We start from the raw sequence: 22,428 nt of genomic DNA, 5'->3' as shown, positions 1-22,428 counted from the left end.
TGTGAAGTCTCTCTTTGGTGATATGTCTTGGGCATGAAAGACTGCACCATGGCTGGTACTCATCATTCAGGGATCTAGCATTGCTGAGGCTGCAGTGAAGCATTTTAAACTTGGAGTGGCTCTTGGAAGTTTCCCCTTCCACCACTTTATTGACTGCAAGAGCCAGAAGTGCCACATGTCCTGGAGGGAGGCAGACTGAGCTGCAGCTGTGTCCACAAGCAGTGTGGCTGTGCTGTGCTGCCCCATTGCCTCCTGCCTGCCATGCCTGCATGCAGGTGTGCAGGAGCTGCTCTGCAGCAGGGACAGCAGAGGAGACTCCAGGATGGAGCTGTACTGGAGGGTCCTTGGAGCATCCTCTTCCCACTGCACAGTGCAGTGTCACCTTCAGAAGTTTACAGGGTCTCTGATAGAAGCTGGCTGCATAACCACTTCTAGTGCCTTAGCCAGGACTTAGAGAGACAGATACTGTCTGTCCTGTGAGTAGATCTTAGAAAGGATTAGGTTTAAAATGCTCTAAATGCCTCCTTTTAAATGTCTTTTTTACACTCTTGTTGCAATGATGGCATAGTACAATTTACACAGTGGATTGTATAATGTTCTAAAGTTCATTACTGGAACCTAGGTATTAACCTTAAAAATAAAATTAATCTTTTAAACAGCTTTTAATAAATGCAGGGTCTCTCTTTCTTTTTGAGAAGAGTTTTGGGTTACTTTGTATGGTTTTTTTTTAAAATGGTGAATTCAGCTTTGCAACATCACTGGAAATTAAAAAATGAGAATTTTAGGTGCTTTTCTAAGATGTGCAACCACTTAAGCAGGAATCATCACAAAGAACTCTGATGGTCTGTGCTGCTGAGCAAGATGTCAAACTAAATAATTGTAATGGTCTCTTCTGATCTTGGAATCTACGAAGGTACTTCCTGCAATTTCTGTTCTCCCTGGATAAAATCAATCAGAAAGAGCAACTGTCCATTTCCTCCTCACTCTTGCTGCACCCCGTTTCTCAGCTCATTTTGTAAGCACAGATGCAAATGGTGCCACAGCAGTATGGGGATGAGATGAAAATGTAGAAGACAGAATTTGTTCAGCTGTGTGTTTCCAGATGGAAGTGTTGGTTGTTACTACAATCAGATTCTGATATAGGAGGTGTCCTGTTATATTTCATTGATTAATGAAGATGTCTGTTCCTTCTTGGGCTTCAGCAATCAAACTCTATTTCATGCTTCAGAGGCAGAACATTTTGTTCAGAAGTTCAGTCTTAATCCAATTGAATTAATATGAACAAGATGCTCCTTATCCCAGTCTGGTTTTTAAACTTTTAGACTCATAGGATGAAGGTAATATACATAAAATAAAATTGCTGTGAATCTGGATGGTTTAATTTTCATTCTGAATTTTGACTTGTATTATGTCTTCGCAAAGTCCTATTTAAACAAATAATTGTTTTTGGAAAAAAAGAGCCTGATGATACTGTTTATATACCTTGGGGTGGAGGGAAGAGGAAGAAATTCTTGGGTTCTATCTACATACTTGTCCTATTTCTGTCAATTTTGATTTTTCTTTCCAGTCTTATGCTGGTGGCAGCCACATAGTGTAAAGGCAGTTATATTGTTGGACACCTTAGGTACAAGAATAGCAGAATGCAATTCAAGTAGAAAATTAATTTTTTATGTAGAAGGATACCAATTTTGTTCTGCAGGAATGTATAAAACAGTTTACACTTTCTTCAGAACAGACAGAGAACCTATTCTGTTCATGTAAAACTGTGCTCTGAATTTCTGATCTGCAATGTCTAGTGTCTTTCATGTTTCACTAATATATTCTTTTATTTAAGAATTTTATACTTCTTTTGAAGTATTTTACATTTTAAATATTGGTTCCATCTTATTCAGAACTGTGTTGATACATCACCATTGTTGCGACATGTGTCATTTATTCCAAAGTACCCTGAAGAAATTTGTTCCCTCAGAAAGATGAACAGAAATTGGTTCTGAAACAGACATGTTTAATTTCAGCACTTTTACCAGAATGCAAATCCTTTTTCTTACAGACTGTATCTTATGAAATCTTATGATATTGACATCTACCTGTTCTCCCTACCTCTGCTTCTTGAAATCCTATTATACTTGAATACTGCAGTAGTCTCCTTGAGATATATAGATTTTGGTTTGGCAGGATACAGAAGTAATTCAAGACAGTAATTTCTGGTTTTAGAATGGCATCTTAGAATCAGAGGGTGGTCTGGGTTGGAAGAGACCTTTAAGATCTTCTAGTTCCAAGCCGCCCGCTGTGAGCAGGGAGTTTTCTAATGTCCATCAAGGAGAGCTGTGCATGTTTGCACAGCAGGTAACTGGTGCATTTGTCTCTCTTTCTAAAACCTTTGCATAGTTAACAACATGTCAAAAGAGCTTCTGTCCCTTCCTTTACCCATCTTAACTGACTAACTTTTAAATCCTATCATTAAAATTGTCATCTGTTTGCAAATAGATTACACAAAACCCCATTGGCATAACTCATCATTTGACCTCCTAATGACCTTACCCATGGTGGAAAGAACAAGCACCTGTGCACACTGCCTCTGACACTGCTTTTTTTTCCAGGGTTTATGACAGGCCTCATTTAGCATGGTCTCCTCAGCCCAAGACTGATAAAGATCTCGCCTACTGGAGAAGACGGGGACAGGACTTCAGTGTGCTCCTGGGCTATTCCCAGAAAGCCAGTGTGGAGATGAAAGGCCTGGCTGCAACCCCAGGGGCACCCCGGCACCCCAAGGAGACTCAGCTGAAGGTGGGGACAGGTGCAGGGTATGGCAGAAGAAGCGGATTGCAGGAAAGCTGTGAAGTGCCCAGCGACTGCAAATGGCGAAGCCTGGAAGTAGAAAGCTGGAGCCAGCCAAAAAAGGTTGGAAGGCAAATGTCTGAGGGTGACAGGGAGAAGCTGCTTCAAGAGCTGTATTCGCTGACCATGGGAGACAACGTACTCAGCACCCAGAGCAGGGGCAAATCGCAGTCCTTGCCGAGGGTCCTTTCACCCGAGAGCATGAGGTGCGTGGAAATGCCCTCCCTGACCAACAGTAACAACTCGCTCAGCACCGCTAAAACCCCCTCCTATCCCCCAAACAGACTGAGTGTGGAACCAGCCAAGCACCATGGAACAGGAGGCCATGTCCTTCCCCTGGTGAAGCCCAAGTATGGGAGACCTCTCAAGCCTCCATCCTATGAACTGCAGCGGCAGACCAGGGCACCTGCAGAAAATGTGGGTTTCCAGGACCACTACCAGAAAGAGGAGCCTGTCTCCTACTTAGCCAAAGTCAGTGAGCTGAGGCAAGATGCTGGCATTCCAGACTCTGGTTTGGAGCCCCCAGTGTACGTACCTCCTCCTTCTTACAAATCCCCACCTCACCAACACGTGACCCCACATTCCCCCAGTGAAGTGCCTAACACCAACACGTGCGCCAGCAGTGATCCGCAGGGTCCTGCAGAGCGGGTTGTCCCCTGCCAACGCCCAGCCATGAATACTTCTGAAGTGGGGGGTGACCCTTGCAAAGACAACCATTTTCCTCATGGGAAGCAAAGCCATGCAAGGCGCCCTGCTGACCACCTGCGTTCCGTTCAGTACATTCCCTTTGATGATCCTCGGATACGGCATATTAAAATTGCGCCACTGGAAGGTCTGCAGGGCAACTCTAACCACACTGAAAATGCACGTAGTCCCAGTTCTGGTGCTTTGCAAGAGAGAAATCTTGAAGTACAGTACAACAGTGCCTTTGTGGATGCATCAAACTTGTCCAGTTCTGCAAAGGGAGAAAGAACTTCCGACAGCTCCACCCACAGCAACAGATGGTTGGCACCATCCATCCGAGATCAGGAAAATTGTGCCTTGATGGACCAAAGAGACAATTGTAGTGCAACCAATCACAGCCCCCATAACAAAGCCAGCATAGAGTACACAAAAGGCAAACTTTCTGTAAGAAATTCACATATGGACAACACCTGTGAGACTGTTACAAAAGTGAAAAAGTTTGAACCTGGAACTGGGATGCAGAGCAAGAAGAGTTCAAAGAAAAAAATGAATGAAACTATATTTTGTTTGGTCTCCATCCCAGTTAAATCAGAATCCAATCTGCCAGATACAGATAGGAACAACAACATAACTCAGAGCCCTGATAAGAATAGGTTTGATAACAATGGAGCTTTGCAAGAACAAAGTCTCTTAAGTATGTCTTCAACAGACTTGGAGTTACAAGCGCTTACAGGAAGCATGACCAATAAAAATGAGTTACAAAAACAAGAGCTGTGGAGACCAGAAGAGTTCAAACAAATGAATGACCTCAGATTTATTCAGCCTACAAAACACAGAGAGCTCAAATATTCTGGCTCCTGGCCAGGTGATCAGTACAAAGACCAGCAGACACAGACCAGTTTCTCTGAAGAACCTGAGAGCCCAGAGTTTTTCCATGCTACAAAGCCTGGGAAGCCTGATAATAGCAAACCTCTATCTCCAAAACTCCCGGGATGTACAGTAGCCACAATGGGGGCAAAACAGACAGGGTCTCCTTCTGGTGAGACAGGCTGCAGGCAGAGTGGCTACGGTATGAAGGGCCAGACACACCTCAGCCAGTCTAGCAACAGTGCATTTTCCAGGACTGGAACCTCAGTCCTTCAGTCTCCCTCCCCAAAAGCCCACCAGAGCCAGCCTGTGCCTGTCCAAGAGAGGGAAAATGGCCTTCTTTCCAAGGGAGATGTAGTTAAGGGAGAACCAGGTGCTTCCTGCAACAGTAAAGAACCGTTTGGGCAGTTCCTGCTGAAACCTGTAAGTCGCCGTCCCTGGGATGCAATAAGTGAACTAGAAAGTTTTAACAAGGAGCTGCAAGGGCAGGAGGAGAGCGCAAGCAGTGAAGAAGATTTGGAAAGTGCTGCAGCTCCTCTGCAGGCAGGTGCCTTTATGCAAAGGAGGGAGTTCAGAAATGAGAAATCAATCCAGGAGCCAAAACATGGTGGGAAATCAGAAATGGTTGTGCCAGAGGTGCCTGTATTTAGGTCAGGAAGGGTTAAAAGTAAGTCTGAAAGTTGGAGCATAGGGCCAGAGCATGGTGGCGAGCCAAGATGTGTTGGCTCCCAAGGCTCCTCAAAGCCAGGAGGGAGCAATGAAAGAGTCAGGCCAGCAGATGGAAATCTGATAGCAGAAATGGGGATGGGGGAAGCCAAGAGAGGAACAAGCAAACAGCCAGTTCATGTGGGCCCTGTCAAAAGAGTTTTGTCCAGTAGTCCAAGTAGTTCATGTCACAGTAATCCTTTTAACAACCCTGTCTTGCAGGAGATGAGCGAAGACCAAAATTACCTAGACTTTGTTAAACTGAGCAAATGTGCAACTCCCACAAATGATAGTGTATTAGAGAGAGGGTCAGTAGTACGCTTGTCACTAACCAAGAGGAACCAAAGGTGCTCTGAGCCAGATTTGAGGTCAGTGGGACTTGATGTGGCCCCAGAACTTGGTGCTAACAACTCTGATCACTCTTCAGATGCAAATGCAGTGGAAATCCCTGTAAATGAGTCATTGCAGGCAAGAGCTGCAAGAATTTTAGGTATAGATATAGCAGTGGAGTCTCTCCTTCCAGATGACCATGCTGGGCCCCACCCAGGCACCAGCCCTTCCAATGGTGCTCAGGACTTTGAGTCATCAACGACAGGGAGCACAGTAAGTAAGAAAGAAGGAAAAAAAGAAGATTCTTATGAAGGCAGACGAAAGTGTGGCTGGACAGAGAGTGCTCTCTTTGTCAGAGCAGCAGGACGATCTTTATACCCTGATGAATGCCAGGCCACTCTGCAGGAAGCCAGCATTAAACCACTGGTAACTGAGCAAGTTCTTGAACAGCCTGTGAGTCCCAGCCAAGGTGAGGACCAAAACTTGGTTTGCAAGTCATCTGCTTATCAGCATTCGGAAAAGAGAGTGAGGAGCACCTCGAAAGTGATCGAGACCCTCCAAGGCAAGCTCACGTCCCCCCCCAGCCGGACCGCCATGGATCGGCTGGTGCGGATGAAGGAAGTTGACTCTGTGTCGCGGATGAGGCGTCTGAGCATTAAGAGCGCAGACTCGGGAGAGGAGGTGGATGAGGAGAAGCTGTCAAAGGTACCAGAGGAGAGAGGAAGCAAGCTGGCAAGCTCAGGGGCTGTTTCCAAGCGTGTCATCTCTCTCAGTGAAAATGGATGTTTAGGTGGAATGGACAAGAAGAGGATCGACAGAGATTTTTCTTTAGGTAAGATCCCGTTATGGGAGATCCAGATGGGTACTCGTTCCTTATGTAATGGGCATGACCAGTTTGCTTATGCCCACGTAATGCTGCTCAAATAGTAACAGGCTGTAGGTGGTACTATCCTCATCTGGGAGCCACCCACTATGCTCTCCTTGTGGAAAAGATGAGTGTTCTCTGCTCCCATTTTAGGAATAGTTACTGTAAAACTCACTTGTGATATGGAAATTCATTCACAGAGACTGGAGTGCTCCCTTAGGTCTTATCTCTGTCTAATTGTTTCAGGGAATGGCCAGGCTAAAACAGTGGAGTTCAAAGACAGTCACTCTAATGCCAGTGTTTGGGAACATGTGGTGATTTAATCATAGCTGTTCCTTGAATGCCAATTTTTTTCCTTCTCTAATACTTAAGTAGACACATACTATATCATAGTTCAGAAGAAACTAAAAATAAATATCTGATGTTCTTCTGTGAAGCCTCTGGGAAATGGCTGCATGTAGGGGCCTGGAAATTCTCTTTCATGAATATTTTCCAGATCAGATGTTGAGAATAACTGTTAACCCCAGGACAAATGGAAAGTAGACTTTTTCAGTGAACACCTTTTTTTCTTCCCCTATTTTTTGGTGTTTCTGATCTCTCTAAAACATATAAACTTGTGTAGTCCATATGAATCCCTAAATTACCATGAGCTGTTCCCTCTCTAAGACATTTTTCATTTAGCATTTTGTTGAACAACCGAAAATCAGTTGTTCCTAGAGACCTGTTTAAAGGGATAGATCTCAGGCCACCTGCTTAGTCCATTAAATAGATTGGAGTGAGCAAACATACAGCATGAAAGTTGTTAAATTAGTATTAATCTTCTTCCTTTTTCCATCCTTTCTGTTGCAGTTGACACTTTATCTTGAAATCTGCACAGGTTATTCATTTACCTGATTGATATAAATCTGTTCACAGTTTTTCAGTACAGAGGGACTGAATTTAAATGGAGTATACTTTAAACTGGATTTATATATTTCCAGCTGAAAAGAAATGCTTGTATGAGTTCTAAGCAGTGACTCCTGCAGCCTTTCAGCCTTTTTCTCCATGCATTTTTCTGTATCCCACATATTTGTCTCTTTCTGCTCTGAACTGTATTTCTCCAGACCAGATTTTTCAAACAGGCTGATTCAGCTTTCTTGAACCCATCAGGTCTCGTATGCCCCACATGGATTTCATATGCTTTCCTCCCTTGGGGTTTCTGCTGGAGTGAAGAAAATAACTGTTGTGGTGACATGACTTCAGGGATGTATCAAAACAGATTGTGTGCATTTTATTGGAGAGTTATTCTGCAGTAAATTAGGTCTAAATTTATCCCTCTTGCTGACAATGCCAGGCTTGTATTCTGCAGCGTGTTCCCACTGCAGCAGTTCCCTCACAGCCATAACAGCCCTGCCCTTGTGTGGATGGCATGAACATCCCTTCCTGCTGCACTGTCCAGCACTGCAGGGTGACACACATGGGCTGGGCAGGTGGCTCCTCTACTGGTCTCTTCCCATCCAAAGAGACCCTGATTTGGTGATGGCCCCAAAAGCTTCACCTTACAGAGGGACTGTAGATTCATGTCTGTAAAAAGGCCTGATGTTGTGTCTTCCTTTGTTAAGTCTCACTCCAATTTTCTCAATAGCTCATTGGTACCACTGAAAGCCCAAATGAGAATTAATCCTGGGAAAACATTGCATTTGTTGCTTTCAAAGAGCAAATATTCCATTGTAAAAGGCCACTTTATTTGGAGTAAGGTAGGGTGATGTTAGTCTCATAATTGCAGGCTGGGCCTGTCACAGAGGCTGCAGCCCTTAGCAGAAACAGGCTTTCACATGTATAATGTAGCTTGGCAGACGAACAATCATCTCAGAGTAAGAGCCTTGCCAAAACTGAATGCAAGAAGCTCATCTTACTATGCAAATACTGCCATTAGGAGAACATCTCCAAGTGTTCCCAAATGCATTGGATGTCTTTTCTCCTTTGCTGTTTGAAGGCATGAGGCTGCTAATCTGGCTTTGTTTCTGTAGAGAGCATTTTGAATGAGCGTAACCAGATGTTGAATAAACATTTCTGTATCAGTGCTAGAGCTCTGTCCCCCTCCAAAAGGTGACCTGGCCTGTCAGTCTGGCACTTTTGTGTTCTTGGTTTAGGTGCTGAGGGCATGGGTAAGCTGTCAGGGAAATACATTGAGCCATGCAGAGGTTCCCTGTCTTGTGGCCTGGTTTTCTCCCTTCCTCCCCAACCCTGTCCTGCCACTCCCTGAAACAGCTAGCACCTGAAATTTTGTGGGGAATTCTGTTAATGTGAATGTGTCTGGCCTTAGGAAAATCAGGTTTCTGAAATGCAAATCCATTTTTATTTTTAGGTCAACCTGTCACAGAACACTTCAGAATTTTATGTTCTAACAGTTTACATGGCAAAATATTTACAATCAAAAAAATGTTACTGCTTTAGAGGCATCTTCGTACACCATCAGTGCATTAAACTTAAAAAGGTGCAGCATTATCCTAAAGCAAACTAGCCCTCAAAAACTTAATTCCTGTTGATTTTTTACATTCATGTGGTGTCTATTTGGAAATACCAGAAAAGGCTTAGCAGAAATCATAGGCTGGCACAGACTCCTTTCTTGGCTGGACTAGCAGCTTGGGGAGGGTGGGCAAGAGAAGTGATAAAAGATTCTGCACCACAAATCCACCCACTGGGACCAAATCCAGAAGTTCTTTTTTAGCCAGTTCCCCCTTGACATGAGTGTGGATGTCGCAGATGGACAGTTGCACGTAGGAGCAAAAATTTCCCTGGAGGATTTTTACGCTTTTTATGTTTGAATGAAGACATTCACTCACATCAGCGCGAAAGTCCTGAGGATGAACGTTTTACTCCGAAGTGTGATATTTCTGTGTGGAAGTATTTTCCTGCTCAGCTGTTGGAAGGCGAGCTGTGGCAGTGCAGCCCACGGGAGGGACGTTTGAGGTTAGCGCAGATCTCAGCTTGCGTAAGAGCAGGAGCAGCACGCGGCAGCGCGGCTGCAGTGCCGCCTTGGCCGGGCACTGCGCCTGCACGCTCCTCCCCAGGTAGCCCTACATGCCAGGACAGGGCACCCCAAGGGTGAGCCAGCAGTCTGCATGATGGCACTGGGCAGGCAGAACTCACAGGGCAAAGCCTTTTCATGGCAATCCTGTCCCACATGACCAGGGTGGAGGAAAAGGCTCAGGTCTGCTCACTTCATGGCCAGCAGTGGGATAAATCCGATTAACAAATCTGATAGAAGAGTGTCCTCGGGGATTTGGGAAAGGGAAAACCAGCCTGTGGTATGTCCTGTGAACTGGCAGGAGGGAGGCTGGAAGTGAAGGAGAGTATTAATAAGCCAGTCCAGTGCTTTAGTGAAAAAGGCTGAAACATGAGCTGCAATTTTGCAGACTGAAGTGAGACAGGCTAACCTTAGTGATGCAACACAGCTGTGCTTTCCTGTTTTCTGTTGAATTAATCTGAAATGAAGGCTTTGCAATCAAATGAAAAGTCCCTGATGGCTGTATGGCATAACCACTCCTTCAGCTAACCTTACACACCCCGCTAGAATGTTTAAAGTGTTTACTGAACCTTAGTGTTCAGTACAAGGGGGAAAAAAATCTCATGTCTTTTTCTTCCTGTCAAAGTGCCTGAAAACTGGAAGTAATCACTTAGCATTCAGTGTGCTTGTTCCTACCTACCCAAGGCCTTCCCAAATTCTATCTTTATGCATTTGATCTGAGTTGTTCCTCAATTATACTGGTAAAAATACAGAATTTGTGTCAGGAATGCGATATGTATCTTTAATGCAGCAAGTTCATTATCAGCTTTTCTTTTTTTTAAAATAAAAACTAGGGAAAATATGTGTCATTTCCACACCTGGCAATATTGAATAGATTTCACAATACATTATTAATAGTGTTTTCTTGGGTTTTTTTTCCAGATACATATGACCCCACCAAAGTTGAAAAGGTGTGAGATTAATGAAGAGGAGAACAGAGGAATTCCTGCTCTACTAAGAATGTTTCACTGATTTTTTATTTTCTGGGTGCTTTTTGTTTGGTTTTTGTTCTTTAATGTTTGGAAATTGTCTCCATTTGTGATGTTCATGGTGTACTGATAATGCCTTTACCACTGCCACTAGGAATTAGCTATTCATGTCTGAAGCTGTTGTGGAGACCACAGAAAAATCTGATTTCTACGTTGGAACTGTCTGGCTTTCTAGTGTTTAAGACAATACCTACCATTTGCAAAGAATTTTCTTCTGAACTTTATTTCAGTCTTTAGCAAGGATGTTGAAATGCATCAAGTGAGGTGTTACATTGGTGTAAATGTAAATGTGGGAAATCAGTGAAATTACTTTTAAAAGAATGTGAATCTATAAGCTAAACTTCTAAGTATCTACATTCTAAACTTTGTTTAACTTAAGGGATCTTTTGCCATAAGTAGAAAGTGCTGCTGCACTGTGTGGGGAAAGGAATGTGAAAGAATGGTAGCAGAGACTGATTGTGAAATAATCTCTGACTTCCAGATTTTGAATTAACTTGGGTTAAATACTTACTTGCCACCTAGAAAGAAGAAAAACAAAACCCAAAAGCTTCTAAAAGATGGAAGACTTTTGTAGTACAGTGTACAGAACATGTAATTATAGTAGCTGGCAACTATGTTTCAAACCAATGCAAAGTATACCACTGGCTGTTTTGCACTCAGTATTACCTATTTTTGTTTTGCTGTTTAGAAATTCTTTATATGAAAGAATAGTAGCTGGTTTAAAATAGCCCGTTTTAACAAAGTAACTATATTTCTTGTTACAGAATACTATCTATTTTTCTACGATGTAAACAATTGCTAACAAGTGGCAAGTATAAAGAAGTATTATTATTATTATTATAATTATTATTATATTTTAAGAAGACTTATTCCTCTGAGTGAAGGTGCCCCAAGCAGATTTCACTTGTATATCTTAATGCACATACCATATTGCCACTTAACTCAGTAGTGCTACCTTATTTTGCTCTGAAAAAAAGAAAAAAAAGCCATTCATCCATCTATCTATCTATCTATCTATCTATCTATCTATCTATCTATCTATCTATCTATCTATCTATCTATCTATCTACTACAGGGTTAATTTCTAATTTTTTCCACTCAACCCTTGGAGCCACTTTCTGAAACACACTGAGAATTCTCCAGGCTGGTGCTGCTGCCATTCCATTCCAGGGACGCTGATTACCAAAAAATGGGTTTGGATCTTTGTCCCAGTGTTGCTGAGTGGCTCAGATAAAATACCTGCTTGCTTTCTTATACTTTGTTCCTTTTTTCAGATTATGACTTTGGATTAGGCCAGTGTATAAAAATAAGCAAAACTGGACTCTTCCCTGAAGTCACCAGCTGTTGCTCGGAGAAGTTCAAGTGTCTTTTTGATGGCATTTAAATACATGGCTTTAAATATATTTTATCTGCACACACAAATGCATGAATTACAGAATTTATAATAAAGCCTATGCATTCTGCCCTTTGATCTTGAATTAGCCTGCTTAGTATCTGTGACTTAAAAGCCTTTATGTCCATTCTTGTATGTTTTTTGTAAGTACCTGTGTACTAACATTCTTCTGATGACTTGTTCATTTACTTCACCAGTCTGTTCTATTGGCCTTTTCTGGGTTTTAGCATAATTTTTTTTTTTAAATCTTGTAATTTCTTGAAATATTTTTTCTTAAGTCTGTAATTTGGAAAGAACAATCGGGAAAAACACTCATCCTGTGTTTTGGCAGCAAGACTTTCTTGTCTGTAACACATGATTCTGTTACATATGGACTATTTAAAGCTTGCTTGAAAAGAAAATGTGGTGTATAATTTATTTTATTAACTCTTGTGCATGCTGTGTAGCAATACTTTTTGACAAACTGTTCCTACCACTCTTACTATAGTCACCTCTCTTCATCACCGTCTAGGATATCTGGGGACTTGTAAATAGCTACAAAACATGATCCCCCCCACCTGTGCCCCTCCACCTGAATCCTGCCCATAAAAAACAGTTCTTAAAGACCTTCATCAACTCTCATCTTCCCACTTAACCAGTGAAGATGAGATGCATAGCAATTAATTGAAAGTTTTAATTTAAACTTGTTTGCTGAAGAACTTTAAATTGTGCCATATAAACATTCCTGTGTTACCTTCTGTTGAGGTCTCGATGGAACAAAAGTTTTCTGTGCATGTTATTTTCTTCTGATAGGAATAGGTTAATTGATTCTGCAGTGTGTCTGTTTCATCAGTCATGTCAAGTAATTACTTTTCCAAAGCACATAAAGAGCCAAAAGCTAAAAAAAAAAAAAAAAAAAAAAAAAAAAAAAAAGCAACAATATTGCAGGGAAAGTTTTATTGGCCAAAACAAAAATAAATTAAAAACTAAATAGTGGATAAGCTTTGTTTTGCAGTAGTTTGTGACTGACCAGTGGATAAAGGAGCAGAGTTAGTAGTCTTTTAGAAATGGTGTGTTCCACTAACAGCACTGGTAGTTCCATTTGACACTATGATACAGACAACTGAGAAATCCATAGGGTACAGTTTTCTGAACAATTTTGCCTCAGTGTTTCTACCGTGTCAATGCCATGGATCAGCTATTGGAACGGACTGGATGGTACTGTAGCTGAACCAGCTTTCCAGAAACCTTTTGCCAGTTTGCAGTCAACAGGGAGCCCCTTTTACACCAGACATGGTTGAAAACCAGAAAATGGTGCCTGCCAGTGCCTGTCTCAATGGGTACATAAAACTGTCTTGGCAACAGCTGTCACTGGTAATGGCACCAGCAGAAGCTCAGGGCTGAGCGGGTGCAGAGGTGGAGGATGCAGCAGGCTGCTTCCAGTGCCTCTTGCAGTGCAAGCACAGTGAAAAGTGAGCAACTCTGTCTTTATTCTAGGTGGGAAATCAGAACTAGAACCTCAGAAATTACGTTTTTAGATCGTGCTGTGTATCCAGCTCATGCTGCTGCTAGTGTTGTTGTAGCTGGGGAAGGTGAGGTCGGTGGAAGATACTGATTTCATGGGCATTCTCAGAAATCCATGCAAAAAACCCACAAACTTCAAGGATTCATACATTTAAAAAAAACCAAAAAAAAAGTTTAACGGGGACACTCGGGACCTGGATGGCTAAAGACCTGCCATCTCCTTCCCTTTACCGTGTTGAAATCCAGAAGGGACAGTCACATCCTGAGGAGCTGGTGCCAGTAAGGACGGGTGGTGGCAGAGAGATAAAAACGAGCACGACATTCCAGGCTGCTATCTCCTATCTGAGGAAGAGAAGCCACCCGTGAAGCCCGGGGCTGCTGAGCAGCCCGAGCCCCGCGGGCAGGGCAGGACGGCCTCTCCCGGTGCGGCAGAGGCGGGGAGCGGGAGCGGGACTGGGAGCGGGACTGCGATTGGGATCGGGGCTGGGAGCGGGATCGGGGCTGGGAGCTGGATCGGGACTGGGAGCGGGATCGGGGCTGGGAGCGGGACTGGGATTGGGATCGGGGCTGGGAGCGGGATCGGGGCTGGGATCGGGATCGGGGCTGGGATCGGGACTGGGATTGGGATCAGGGCTGGGAGCGGGATCGGGGCTGGGAGCGGGATCGGGGCTGGGAGCGGGATCGGGGCTGGGAGCGGGCGGCTCCGCCGGGGCGGCGCACCTGGGGAGGGCAGCGCGCTCCCTCCTGCGGTTCCCGAGCGCCAGCAGGACATTGGTTTCCCTGAAGAACCGCTGTTTGCGGGCCCCACGCCATCCTCCTTGCTAGAGTCGTCTGGAACTAGTCAAAGTGCAGCCTGAGCAGAGCTCTTGAGTGTTTGAAATGCCACCAGCAGCCCAGCTAAAGGAGGGGATGGGAAGGCAAAGGAGGGAAATGCCTCTGAATGACCTGAGAGCTCCAGTGACAGAAATGTCCAGTGATACAATACACCTGATCCAACCATTGCTCGTCAGATATTCACTAAGGAAGCCTTCCTCAGGCATAAGAAGAAGGGCTGTTGTATTTCATACCACAGGTTTGTCTGTATCGAAAATACCAGCATGGTATATCAAAACGATCGTTTCCTTGACTCAGCTCCTGATATGGGGAGCAAGTTTTTGTACTGAAATATCCAATGACTCTGGGAAAACAAGAAGGACATCAATGCTTAAAATGGTGAAGTCACAGAACTAACCTCTCACCCTTAGAAAATAATCAGTCCTATCAAGCTTATTTAAGGATAAATATTGAAATTTTGTAAACTATTTCTGTTTAGTATCACAAATCAAAATAAATATCTAGAGTCAACATTCTATTGCCTTTGCCACATGGACAGCCAGTTGAATGTTAGCTCTATAGTGCACAACTTTCTCTTTGGGTTAAAATCTTGATATCTTCTTCACTGCCTCCTTTCAAAGGGAAAAAAAAAAAAAAACAGTGGAGTGATTGGGAGAAATGCAGAAATCAAATGTTCTTGCATTTTGAATGACAAAAGTTCTTGCAATTGCAAAGTGGGTCCTTTTGTCCAGCTTCAAAATCTGATAGAAGCAAGTATATGTGAGAAATGAATCTTTACTTGGCAGGAGCCTTCAGCTGAAAGAAGATAGACAAAACAGTGCTAAACGGAAAGGAGAGAAGTGACAGCTTGTCAGACTTTTGAATGTTTTGTGTAAAGCTGTCCTTTTGGAAGACATTGGTATTTTCTTGGTTGAGGATCAAACAATCCCCTAATTTCCCTCCACTGGCAATAAGCCACAGTGCTGTAGCCCTAATTTACTGGAGTGGATTTTAATTACAAATGGAGTCTACAAAATTTAAACTTCTTTTCTTCTGCATAATCCAAATAAAGGTTCAAGCTGAAGATTTCATGAGATGACAACTATATCACTGAATTAATTAGAAAAGTTGGAAAATTGTGATTTCTTAATCAAATTTGCATGAAAATGTTTACTGTCCCTTCCCTTTGGACTAAATGAAACATGTTTACCATCAATTCTATTTTCAAAGGAAAAAAAATATTTTAACAGAGAAAAAGGGAAATCCTGATAGCAATAGCAAAGCCCAAGCTACAGTGCTACCTCCCACCCATGCTGAAAAATATGTTTGCAATATGGCATGCAGAGCTGCACAGCAGGGAGAGGGTGAGGGGAACTTAAATCAGAATTGACCGACACATGGCTGAGATTAGAAATAGAAATGAAATTTCCCAGCCAAGAGAAACCACAATAACATACATATTATAAAATGAAGGAGGAACTTTCTACCCTTAACAGCCACAATCTCAGCTTTCTTTAGAGCTCTGAACCAGCAGAGAAAATAATCAGAACCATTCTGAAAGTCATTCCTGACCTGGAAAGAAAACAAGGAGATATATATACTAGACAGTGAATCATTATCCATGTGTCTTTGTCTTTATACAATACAGATAAGTTTCCACACTGACTTTTAAGATACTGTGGCCTTTCTCCAAAACTAATACTATGTCATTGCCTTGGTTTTCTTCCCTCACTAGTCCACAGGCGGATTTAGTGGGATAAAAATAGAGGAAATAGATGTAAGCAATTATACTACTATTTATATGATATCAGAAGATGAATGTATTTTAAGGTTTCTTTGTATTTTTTCCTGCACAATGCAAATACTGTTTCTAGGCTTACATGTTAACTAGAGGGGTGCTGTTTTCAAGACAAGACATTTTACAAATAAAGATTTTGCATGAGTATGCTACTCGATGATGTTGATGCTGTTGTCATGAGGGAAAATGGAGCATGTGCTCTGATGTTTGCACTGGCTTCAAGAAAGGTAAATGTATTGGTGAAGTGTTAAAAGGCTGCAGTATTCTCCAGAGGTCTTCTACTTCCAAACCTGTTGTCTACAGCATGAGGTACAGAATTTTTTTTACTTTAAAGAATTTCTTTCCACATCCACACTGTCTCAGACCAGCACAGACATTCATTTCCAGGTTGTGTTCTGTTTGTTTGCTACCTGCAGGTTGTGTTCTGCCTCTGTTCAAGGGTGGATTCCTCCTTTACTGCCTGGCAACCAGCCATGTGCACCAGCCAAACCCAACCATCAGAGCATTTTCCACTCCATGTCAGTGCTTTCCCCTCCCTTTGCAAAAGTTGATATGGCACTGGGATAGTTTACTTTGGCTCTGTTGCAGTAAAGAATGGCATGTTCTGTATCTGTGCTGATAGGACTTCAAGAGAGCTAAGTTATCAAGTTAATACAATTTCTTTTTCCCCCAGGCAAAAGTTTAGGTTGCTCATGGCTAGAACGTGCAGCTCTGTCTTTTGTCACTGGCTCACAAGCAGGTTAGATATTACTGTCACACTCACATGTATTGCTGTGTAGAAGCAGTGGATTCATCCCAGGACCTCTCACGTGTCACCAACAAACCTCTGGAACAAAAGACCCAACAGATCTGGGGAGGCTGAAGATAGAAATCATTGTGGCAGTTTTGCTCTCCTCTTCATCATCCAGCCAACCTGATCTCACTGTACCCTCTCCTTCCCCACCTGCTTGAAGCATAAAAATCTCTAGTCCAGCATAATCCCACCTTCCGCCCAGTTTGAGACTAGATACCAATTTTCCTACATTTTTTTTCTGCACGTAGGAATATGCAGGCATTCAGTTCTTTTCAATTGCTGATATGTGGGGGATTTTGTTTCTACTCTTTACCTAGTTTTGATCCCTGAATCAATTCAAGCATGCTGTTAATTACCTTTCCCAGAAACACATAACAGAATGGGCCCATTTGCTATCAGCTACAAAAGGCAGAAGTGCCCTGGGTCCAAACTCTCCTGTTACATTAAGACCCAACATTTTGAAGAAAGGAGCTGGCCATATGTTGGGGAACCCACACACAGCACCATAGGAGAGGTGAAAGAATAAGAGCAGAGACCTTTCTGACTCACCACCACCCACCCTCCCTGCTGCAGCAAGGCTGGTGCCAGCCCCTCCAGCAGGGAGCCATCTCTCACTTTTGCTCTTGGATGTCACCAGGCCAGCACTCTCATGCCATGCTTCAGGGGCACACGTTCTGCTTGCAGCTACCAGACAGGGACTGGGGCTGGCCAACACTCAGTGCTCCCACCAAGCAAACCTGTCAGTGCTCAGGCCACCCTGGCCTGCAGAGCACATCAGTGGGAAAGTGTAGTGTTGGCTAAGGATGAGCAGAGGTTGCTCAGCTCTCATTCAGAAGTTTCCTTGCTAAGTTAATCAAAAACACTTCCAGATGTAGGGTTTCCCTTCTCCCCCTCTCCAGCATTAATTGTGAGAGCCACCAGGTCACTCATCCTTTGCCACTCTAGCCCACACATGCCTGACCCTTGATAATCCATAAGACTCTCAGCTCTTATCTTACTCTACACACATCTCATCTCCTTTATCTTTCCCACTGAGCTCTCAGCCCCTTTGTTTGACCTTTCTGGGCAACAATGGTATGTTACCATGTTCGGTTAAAGCTGTTTTATCTCTCAAAATCATCCCTTTCTTGGGGGAAAGAAAAACAGCCCCCCCTGGGGAATCCCTTTGCACCATTTATGCAGTGAGGTGTTAACACCAGCCTGAATAAGTGTGATACCTCAGGAGATTATGCAGAAAGGAAGGAAGCCAACTCCTTCTTACTATACCTTAAAAGAAGATAACATTGTAACAATATTAAGATCAAGGCAAATTCCTGGGGGGAAAAAAAAAGGAAAAAAAAATTAAAATCTCAAGGTGCTATATTGTGCTCTGTAGCAGTGTATTTATAGGCCTGCTGTACCTCACTTGGCCATCCTTGGGAAGGGGTGGGTAGATGTTGTCCTAACCAGGGAGCTTCAGCTTCTCTTCTGACCCCTTCCCTACATGATTTAGTCTGCAGCATGTTTAGACTTTCCTTCCATGTACTGTCCAAGGTACAGCCTTTAGCCTTTCAGCATAGTAACAATACCACCAGTACCCTGAAACCCACATGAGTGTGGTGACCTGGCCAGCTCGTGTCATTTGAAGTGGCAGGGGATTATGACATTTTTTGGGCAGGAAAGCCTGTCATTTGTCCTATTTTCTCATTATTATTGTAGTGTAATGTTTAGAGTATAAAGGAAGTCCTCTGCTCTCCCAGTGGTGGGTCACACTATAAATACCCCAGATGGCACAGGACAAGGAGGGCTGTAAAACTCAGGATGTGGGTCACAGGATGGCTGTCTGCTTGCTGTCTGGGGGAACAGATAATAAACTCTTGCAAAGAGCTCTGATAACACCACATGAAAGGAGTACAAACACTGTAGAGGAGATCTTCAGCTGCTGTAAAATGTCACCGCTTTCTTCAGTTCATGATATGCTGCTTTTCTTATTTCCTTCCCTTCTCAGCCTCCTCCTGAGTGCCTGGAGTTGAAAAATATCCACAAATCATTTTTTTCTTTCTGCATTACTTTTCAGCTCCTTTTCCGTCTCAGTGCAGACACGCCTCCATGTTCCTGCAACCTTCTCCTTGCAATTCTGACACTTAGCCAAGAGTCCCCTGAAGGATATCAGCACCATGCCAAAAATACAGAGCCCTTTCCCCTGCCCCCAAGAGTCACAGGCACAGCAGGGAGGTGAGTCAGGACAGTCAGAGGCCATCAGGTTCCTGGGACAGATTTTAAACAGAAACATTCCTTATATAAAAATCATCCTTTGTTCTCCTGGAGAAGTTAAAAACAAAATTCAGGAATTTTGTCAAGTCATGCAGTAAGAGGATGTTAATTAAGAACATTGTGCCTTTTACTGCAGTTTTAATATCAAAATATTATTGGCTATGTCATTGGTGTTTAAATAATCCTGGGATAATATTTTTTGAAAGATTTAGAAAGAGTATTGGAGAGGAGCGGAAATAAAGAAACAGTGGTGGATTGATTGCAAACCTTTAGAAATGGTCTTTGCAAACTCCCTTTTCCCTCTACCCCAAAAATAGTTATTAATGGTTTTGACCAGTGTACCTCCATATTTCCCCACCCTCAACCTTTCAAACCACCGAATCCTGGTGTGGACCACAGCCCTATGGAGTGTCTATTGTGGCTAAAGTTCAGTGGTTGGTAAATATTTGGGACTGCATTTATATCTGTACAGTATTGTTAATGGCTTAGAAATTACACTGCTTTAGCTATGCAAGTGAAGCAATATAGTTTTGTAATGTAAGTCCACATTTCACCCAGACAGGGTTGAAAGGTGCAACTCATGGCTCCTGAGGCAAAGGAGATTTATTTCTTTTTTATTCTCCCTCCCCCTGAGATAGGAACTGCCCTCTGCTGCTGAATCAGCAGGATGTGCCCCGTGACACTGACTTCAGCTGGCTGGAGAGCTGTTAATGGGTCTGAAATCCATCCCCTATCCCACAGCGGGCACGGGAGAGGCAGGGAGCCGAGCAAACAGCACGGGAGAGGGAAGCGAGCCCCCTGAACACACAGCTGCTCTCGGTGATAAGCTGCATCCTGTGCCACGCTCCGCCTCGCTGCAGCGGGGAAGGCGTTTGAACTCCGGGACCTTCCCAGCTCAATCCCTATCTGACAAACACACAGCAGGCAGCTGCAGGGGGAAAAGCAGAGTTCAGCCACATGACTCAGTTTCTAAGATTTCTGACCAATTTCCTAAAACTCTGCCCTGAGGATTATTTTAGGCAGTGTCGGTATATTTGAACCATATAAATAATGAAGAAGTTCATAATGGCTGTGGGGTGGAGATGCAAAGAGATCGAGGTGAGATGGGAGTAAAAAACTTCAATTATGGGCAGGCAGGGCGGTAAAAAAAAAAAAAAAATTAAAAAAAGCTTTCAGGAGAGCATCTTGGCTGCAGCTGAGCTCGGTCTGCCATCGAACCCACCCGAGTGTGGCTGCTGCTTGCGTGTCCCCTTCGCACTGAGACTGTCCCTATGGAGCCGGGTGCGACGGGGCTCTTGAGCAGAAACAGCCCATCTCCTTCCCCACATCCTCCTCCTTTCATCCTCCCCACGTTAGCAGTGACAAAAGTCACGGCTGTAATGTGTGTCTGTCTGAACTTGGTCTCATCTTTGCCATGCGGCGCTGCCCCGCCTCTGCTCAGGTGTGTCCGGACCCTCAGCCCGGCGGTGCCGCCCGCTCCTGTGGGGGAAGGCTGCCACCGCGCCTGGCTACCTGCTTGTTTCTTTTCGTCACTGGAAACTTAGTTCGCTTTTGTTTTGTTCACGTTGGCGCTCTCTTCGAGCAAAAGGCGAGCGGCTCTCGCCCCTCAGGCCGCTCGGGCCCGGCGCGGCAGCGCCACCTGCGGGCCGGGAGATGGGAAATGGCGCCGGGCCCGCGGCCCTCAGGGAGCGGCGGGAGAGGCCGAGGGGCTGAGGGGACAACTGGCACCGAAACAGGCTGAGACAGGAGAGTTTGGCATTCAGGGATAGCGTGGGAAGGGAGGCAGGCAGGTGGGATAGATAGGAGGCGTTGGGTCCAAATCCTGTTGGGCTGGAGCCTGGACATGGGGCAGAAAAGGCTGGAGAGCTGAGGGGAGCTGAGGGGAGCTGAGCGTAGAGAGGCCAGGTATGTAAGGTGTGTTGGCTTGTTGGTGTAGCCGTGACATACTGTTAGAAGCATTGTTTGGCAGACCTGGATGAGGACAAAACATTCAGAAACCTTTCAATTGAGCTCACACTTCCTTGGGTTTACCTGCAAGGCGTGTGTCATAGAATCATAGAATATCTACCCTGAGTTGTAAGGGACTCACAAGATACAGCACCTTGTGCTTCCAGGTGCCCAGCCCATGTACTCATCAACCAAATCATCCTCTCAGCATCCCTGGGACACATGGGCTGTGCTTCAGCAGATTCCACAAAGGCAGGGGTACCCACAACTTTGCTGCAAGAGGATTTCCCAGGATTAGGAATTGATCACAACGTGGATGAAATTACTCCAGTGCCACCATGCTCACCAGCTGCCACTGCCCTTTGAAACTTTTCTGTCTGCTTTGCTGACATGTGCTCTTGATTCTGAACAAAACACCTCTACGCTCACTTCTGCCAAAACCACATTACCAACATTTGACTCTTCAGTAAACCCCTTGAGAGCATCCTACTTGCCATCCCTCCCACAGCCATCCCTGCCCTTGGTGTCATGCCTGGCTTCATCTCATTAACACCTTGCACTCTGGCCAAAACCCTTGGTTTTTAACCCTTTCCTCTTTTTTTAAACTGGAATGCTAGTAATCAGTCATCCATCTACACCAACTAATAGCCTATATGGACACACTTTGTCCTAATCTTACTGAATATCAATTTTTAAAATACAAAATTGGACTCTTCTAGAGGGAAGGACAGAGACATTACCTGAAATTTTAATTAAAAGGAATAAAAGCCAATGCATGGGAGCCACAGTCTTCTCTGTCTGGTACAAAACCAAATTATAAGGTTGGACTTAGGTACTCCAGGCTACTGTACTCTTCTGGCAAGGGAGAATCTTCGTTTTTAATGAATATTTCAAAAGACATGCGGTTTATTCAAATTATGGTTTTCATGGAAGCAGAGCAATATGATACTATTTTCAAAACTGCATTAAACACAGTTTCTTCCCACTTGCCAAACCCTAGCAACCAGAGTTCCATAACTTTTTTCATGCCAGCCATCCTATATCCCAGTCCCAAACATGTAACCCATAATCCCATTTAACTTTGATACCACAACTGAATTGTCCCGTCCCAATCCTGTGGTTTCAGACTCAGCATAGGCAAATTTGACATTTCACATTTGTATGGAAAATAGCTTGAAGGCTAAAAAGTCTGTGGAGATTGGGTTTGTTCTTCATTGTTGATTGGGTGGAGATGGCTAATGAATGATTGGGAAGGGAATAGGCATGTTAGCTTCATGCTAGATGAGGAAAGCTGTGTCTTGGCGTTTCTTTCATGGGTAATTGAGTTCCAGGGTCACTGGGAACACCCACTGAGTGGAATAATTAATTGTTGAGCTGCTCATTAAACTCACACATCACTTACATATTTTTTCTCAATGTTTGAAAAAGCTGTTGTCAAATCAACACCATTTTTTTCCCGAAATCCATCTCAATTCCAAGTCTAACTTAGATTTTTCTCCATCTTTGAACTCAGAGAACCTCAGTTATGAGGACAGAAACATTTATATTGAAACATGTCACAAAATGAGTTGGGACAAAGAGTGCAGTAGCATGGAGGTAAT

The 22,428-nt window shown here is 43.8% G+C and overlaps 1 protein-coding gene across 5 annotated transcripts in view; it reads left to right on the top strand.

Moving 5' to 3' along the window:
- The window catches only part of JCAD (junctional cadherin 5 associated), a 57,510-nt gene extending 45,957 nt beyond the window's left edge, over positions 1 to 11,553 (top strand). For 3 of the 5 annotated variants that reach the window (XM_079302914.1, XM_079302915.1, XM_079302916.1), the window contains 2 exons: positions 2,601 to 6,256; positions 10,221 to 11,553. In XM_079302914.1, the coding sequence (XP_079159040.1) occupies positions 2,601 to 6,256; positions 10,221 to 10,255 (3,691 nt within the window). In that variant the 3' untranslated portion in view covers positions 10,256 to 11,553. Of the gene's footprint in view, positions 1 to 2,600; positions 6,367 to 10,220 lie in introns of those variants that run through there. The other 2 variants (XM_079302913.1, XM_079302912.1) reach the window with 1 other exon arrangement.
- Positions 11,554 to 22,428: the final 10,875 nt, after the last annotated feature.

This window comes from Erithacus rubecula, assembly GCF_903797595.1.
Source record: "Erithacus rubecula genome assembly, chromosome: 3".
NCBI lineage: Eukaryota > Metazoa > Chordata > Aves > Passeriformes > Muscicapidae > Erithacus > Erithacus rubecula.
The sequence above is the reverse complement of the archived record's forward strand: the minus strand, read 5'-3'. Positions and strand labels throughout refer to the sequence as shown.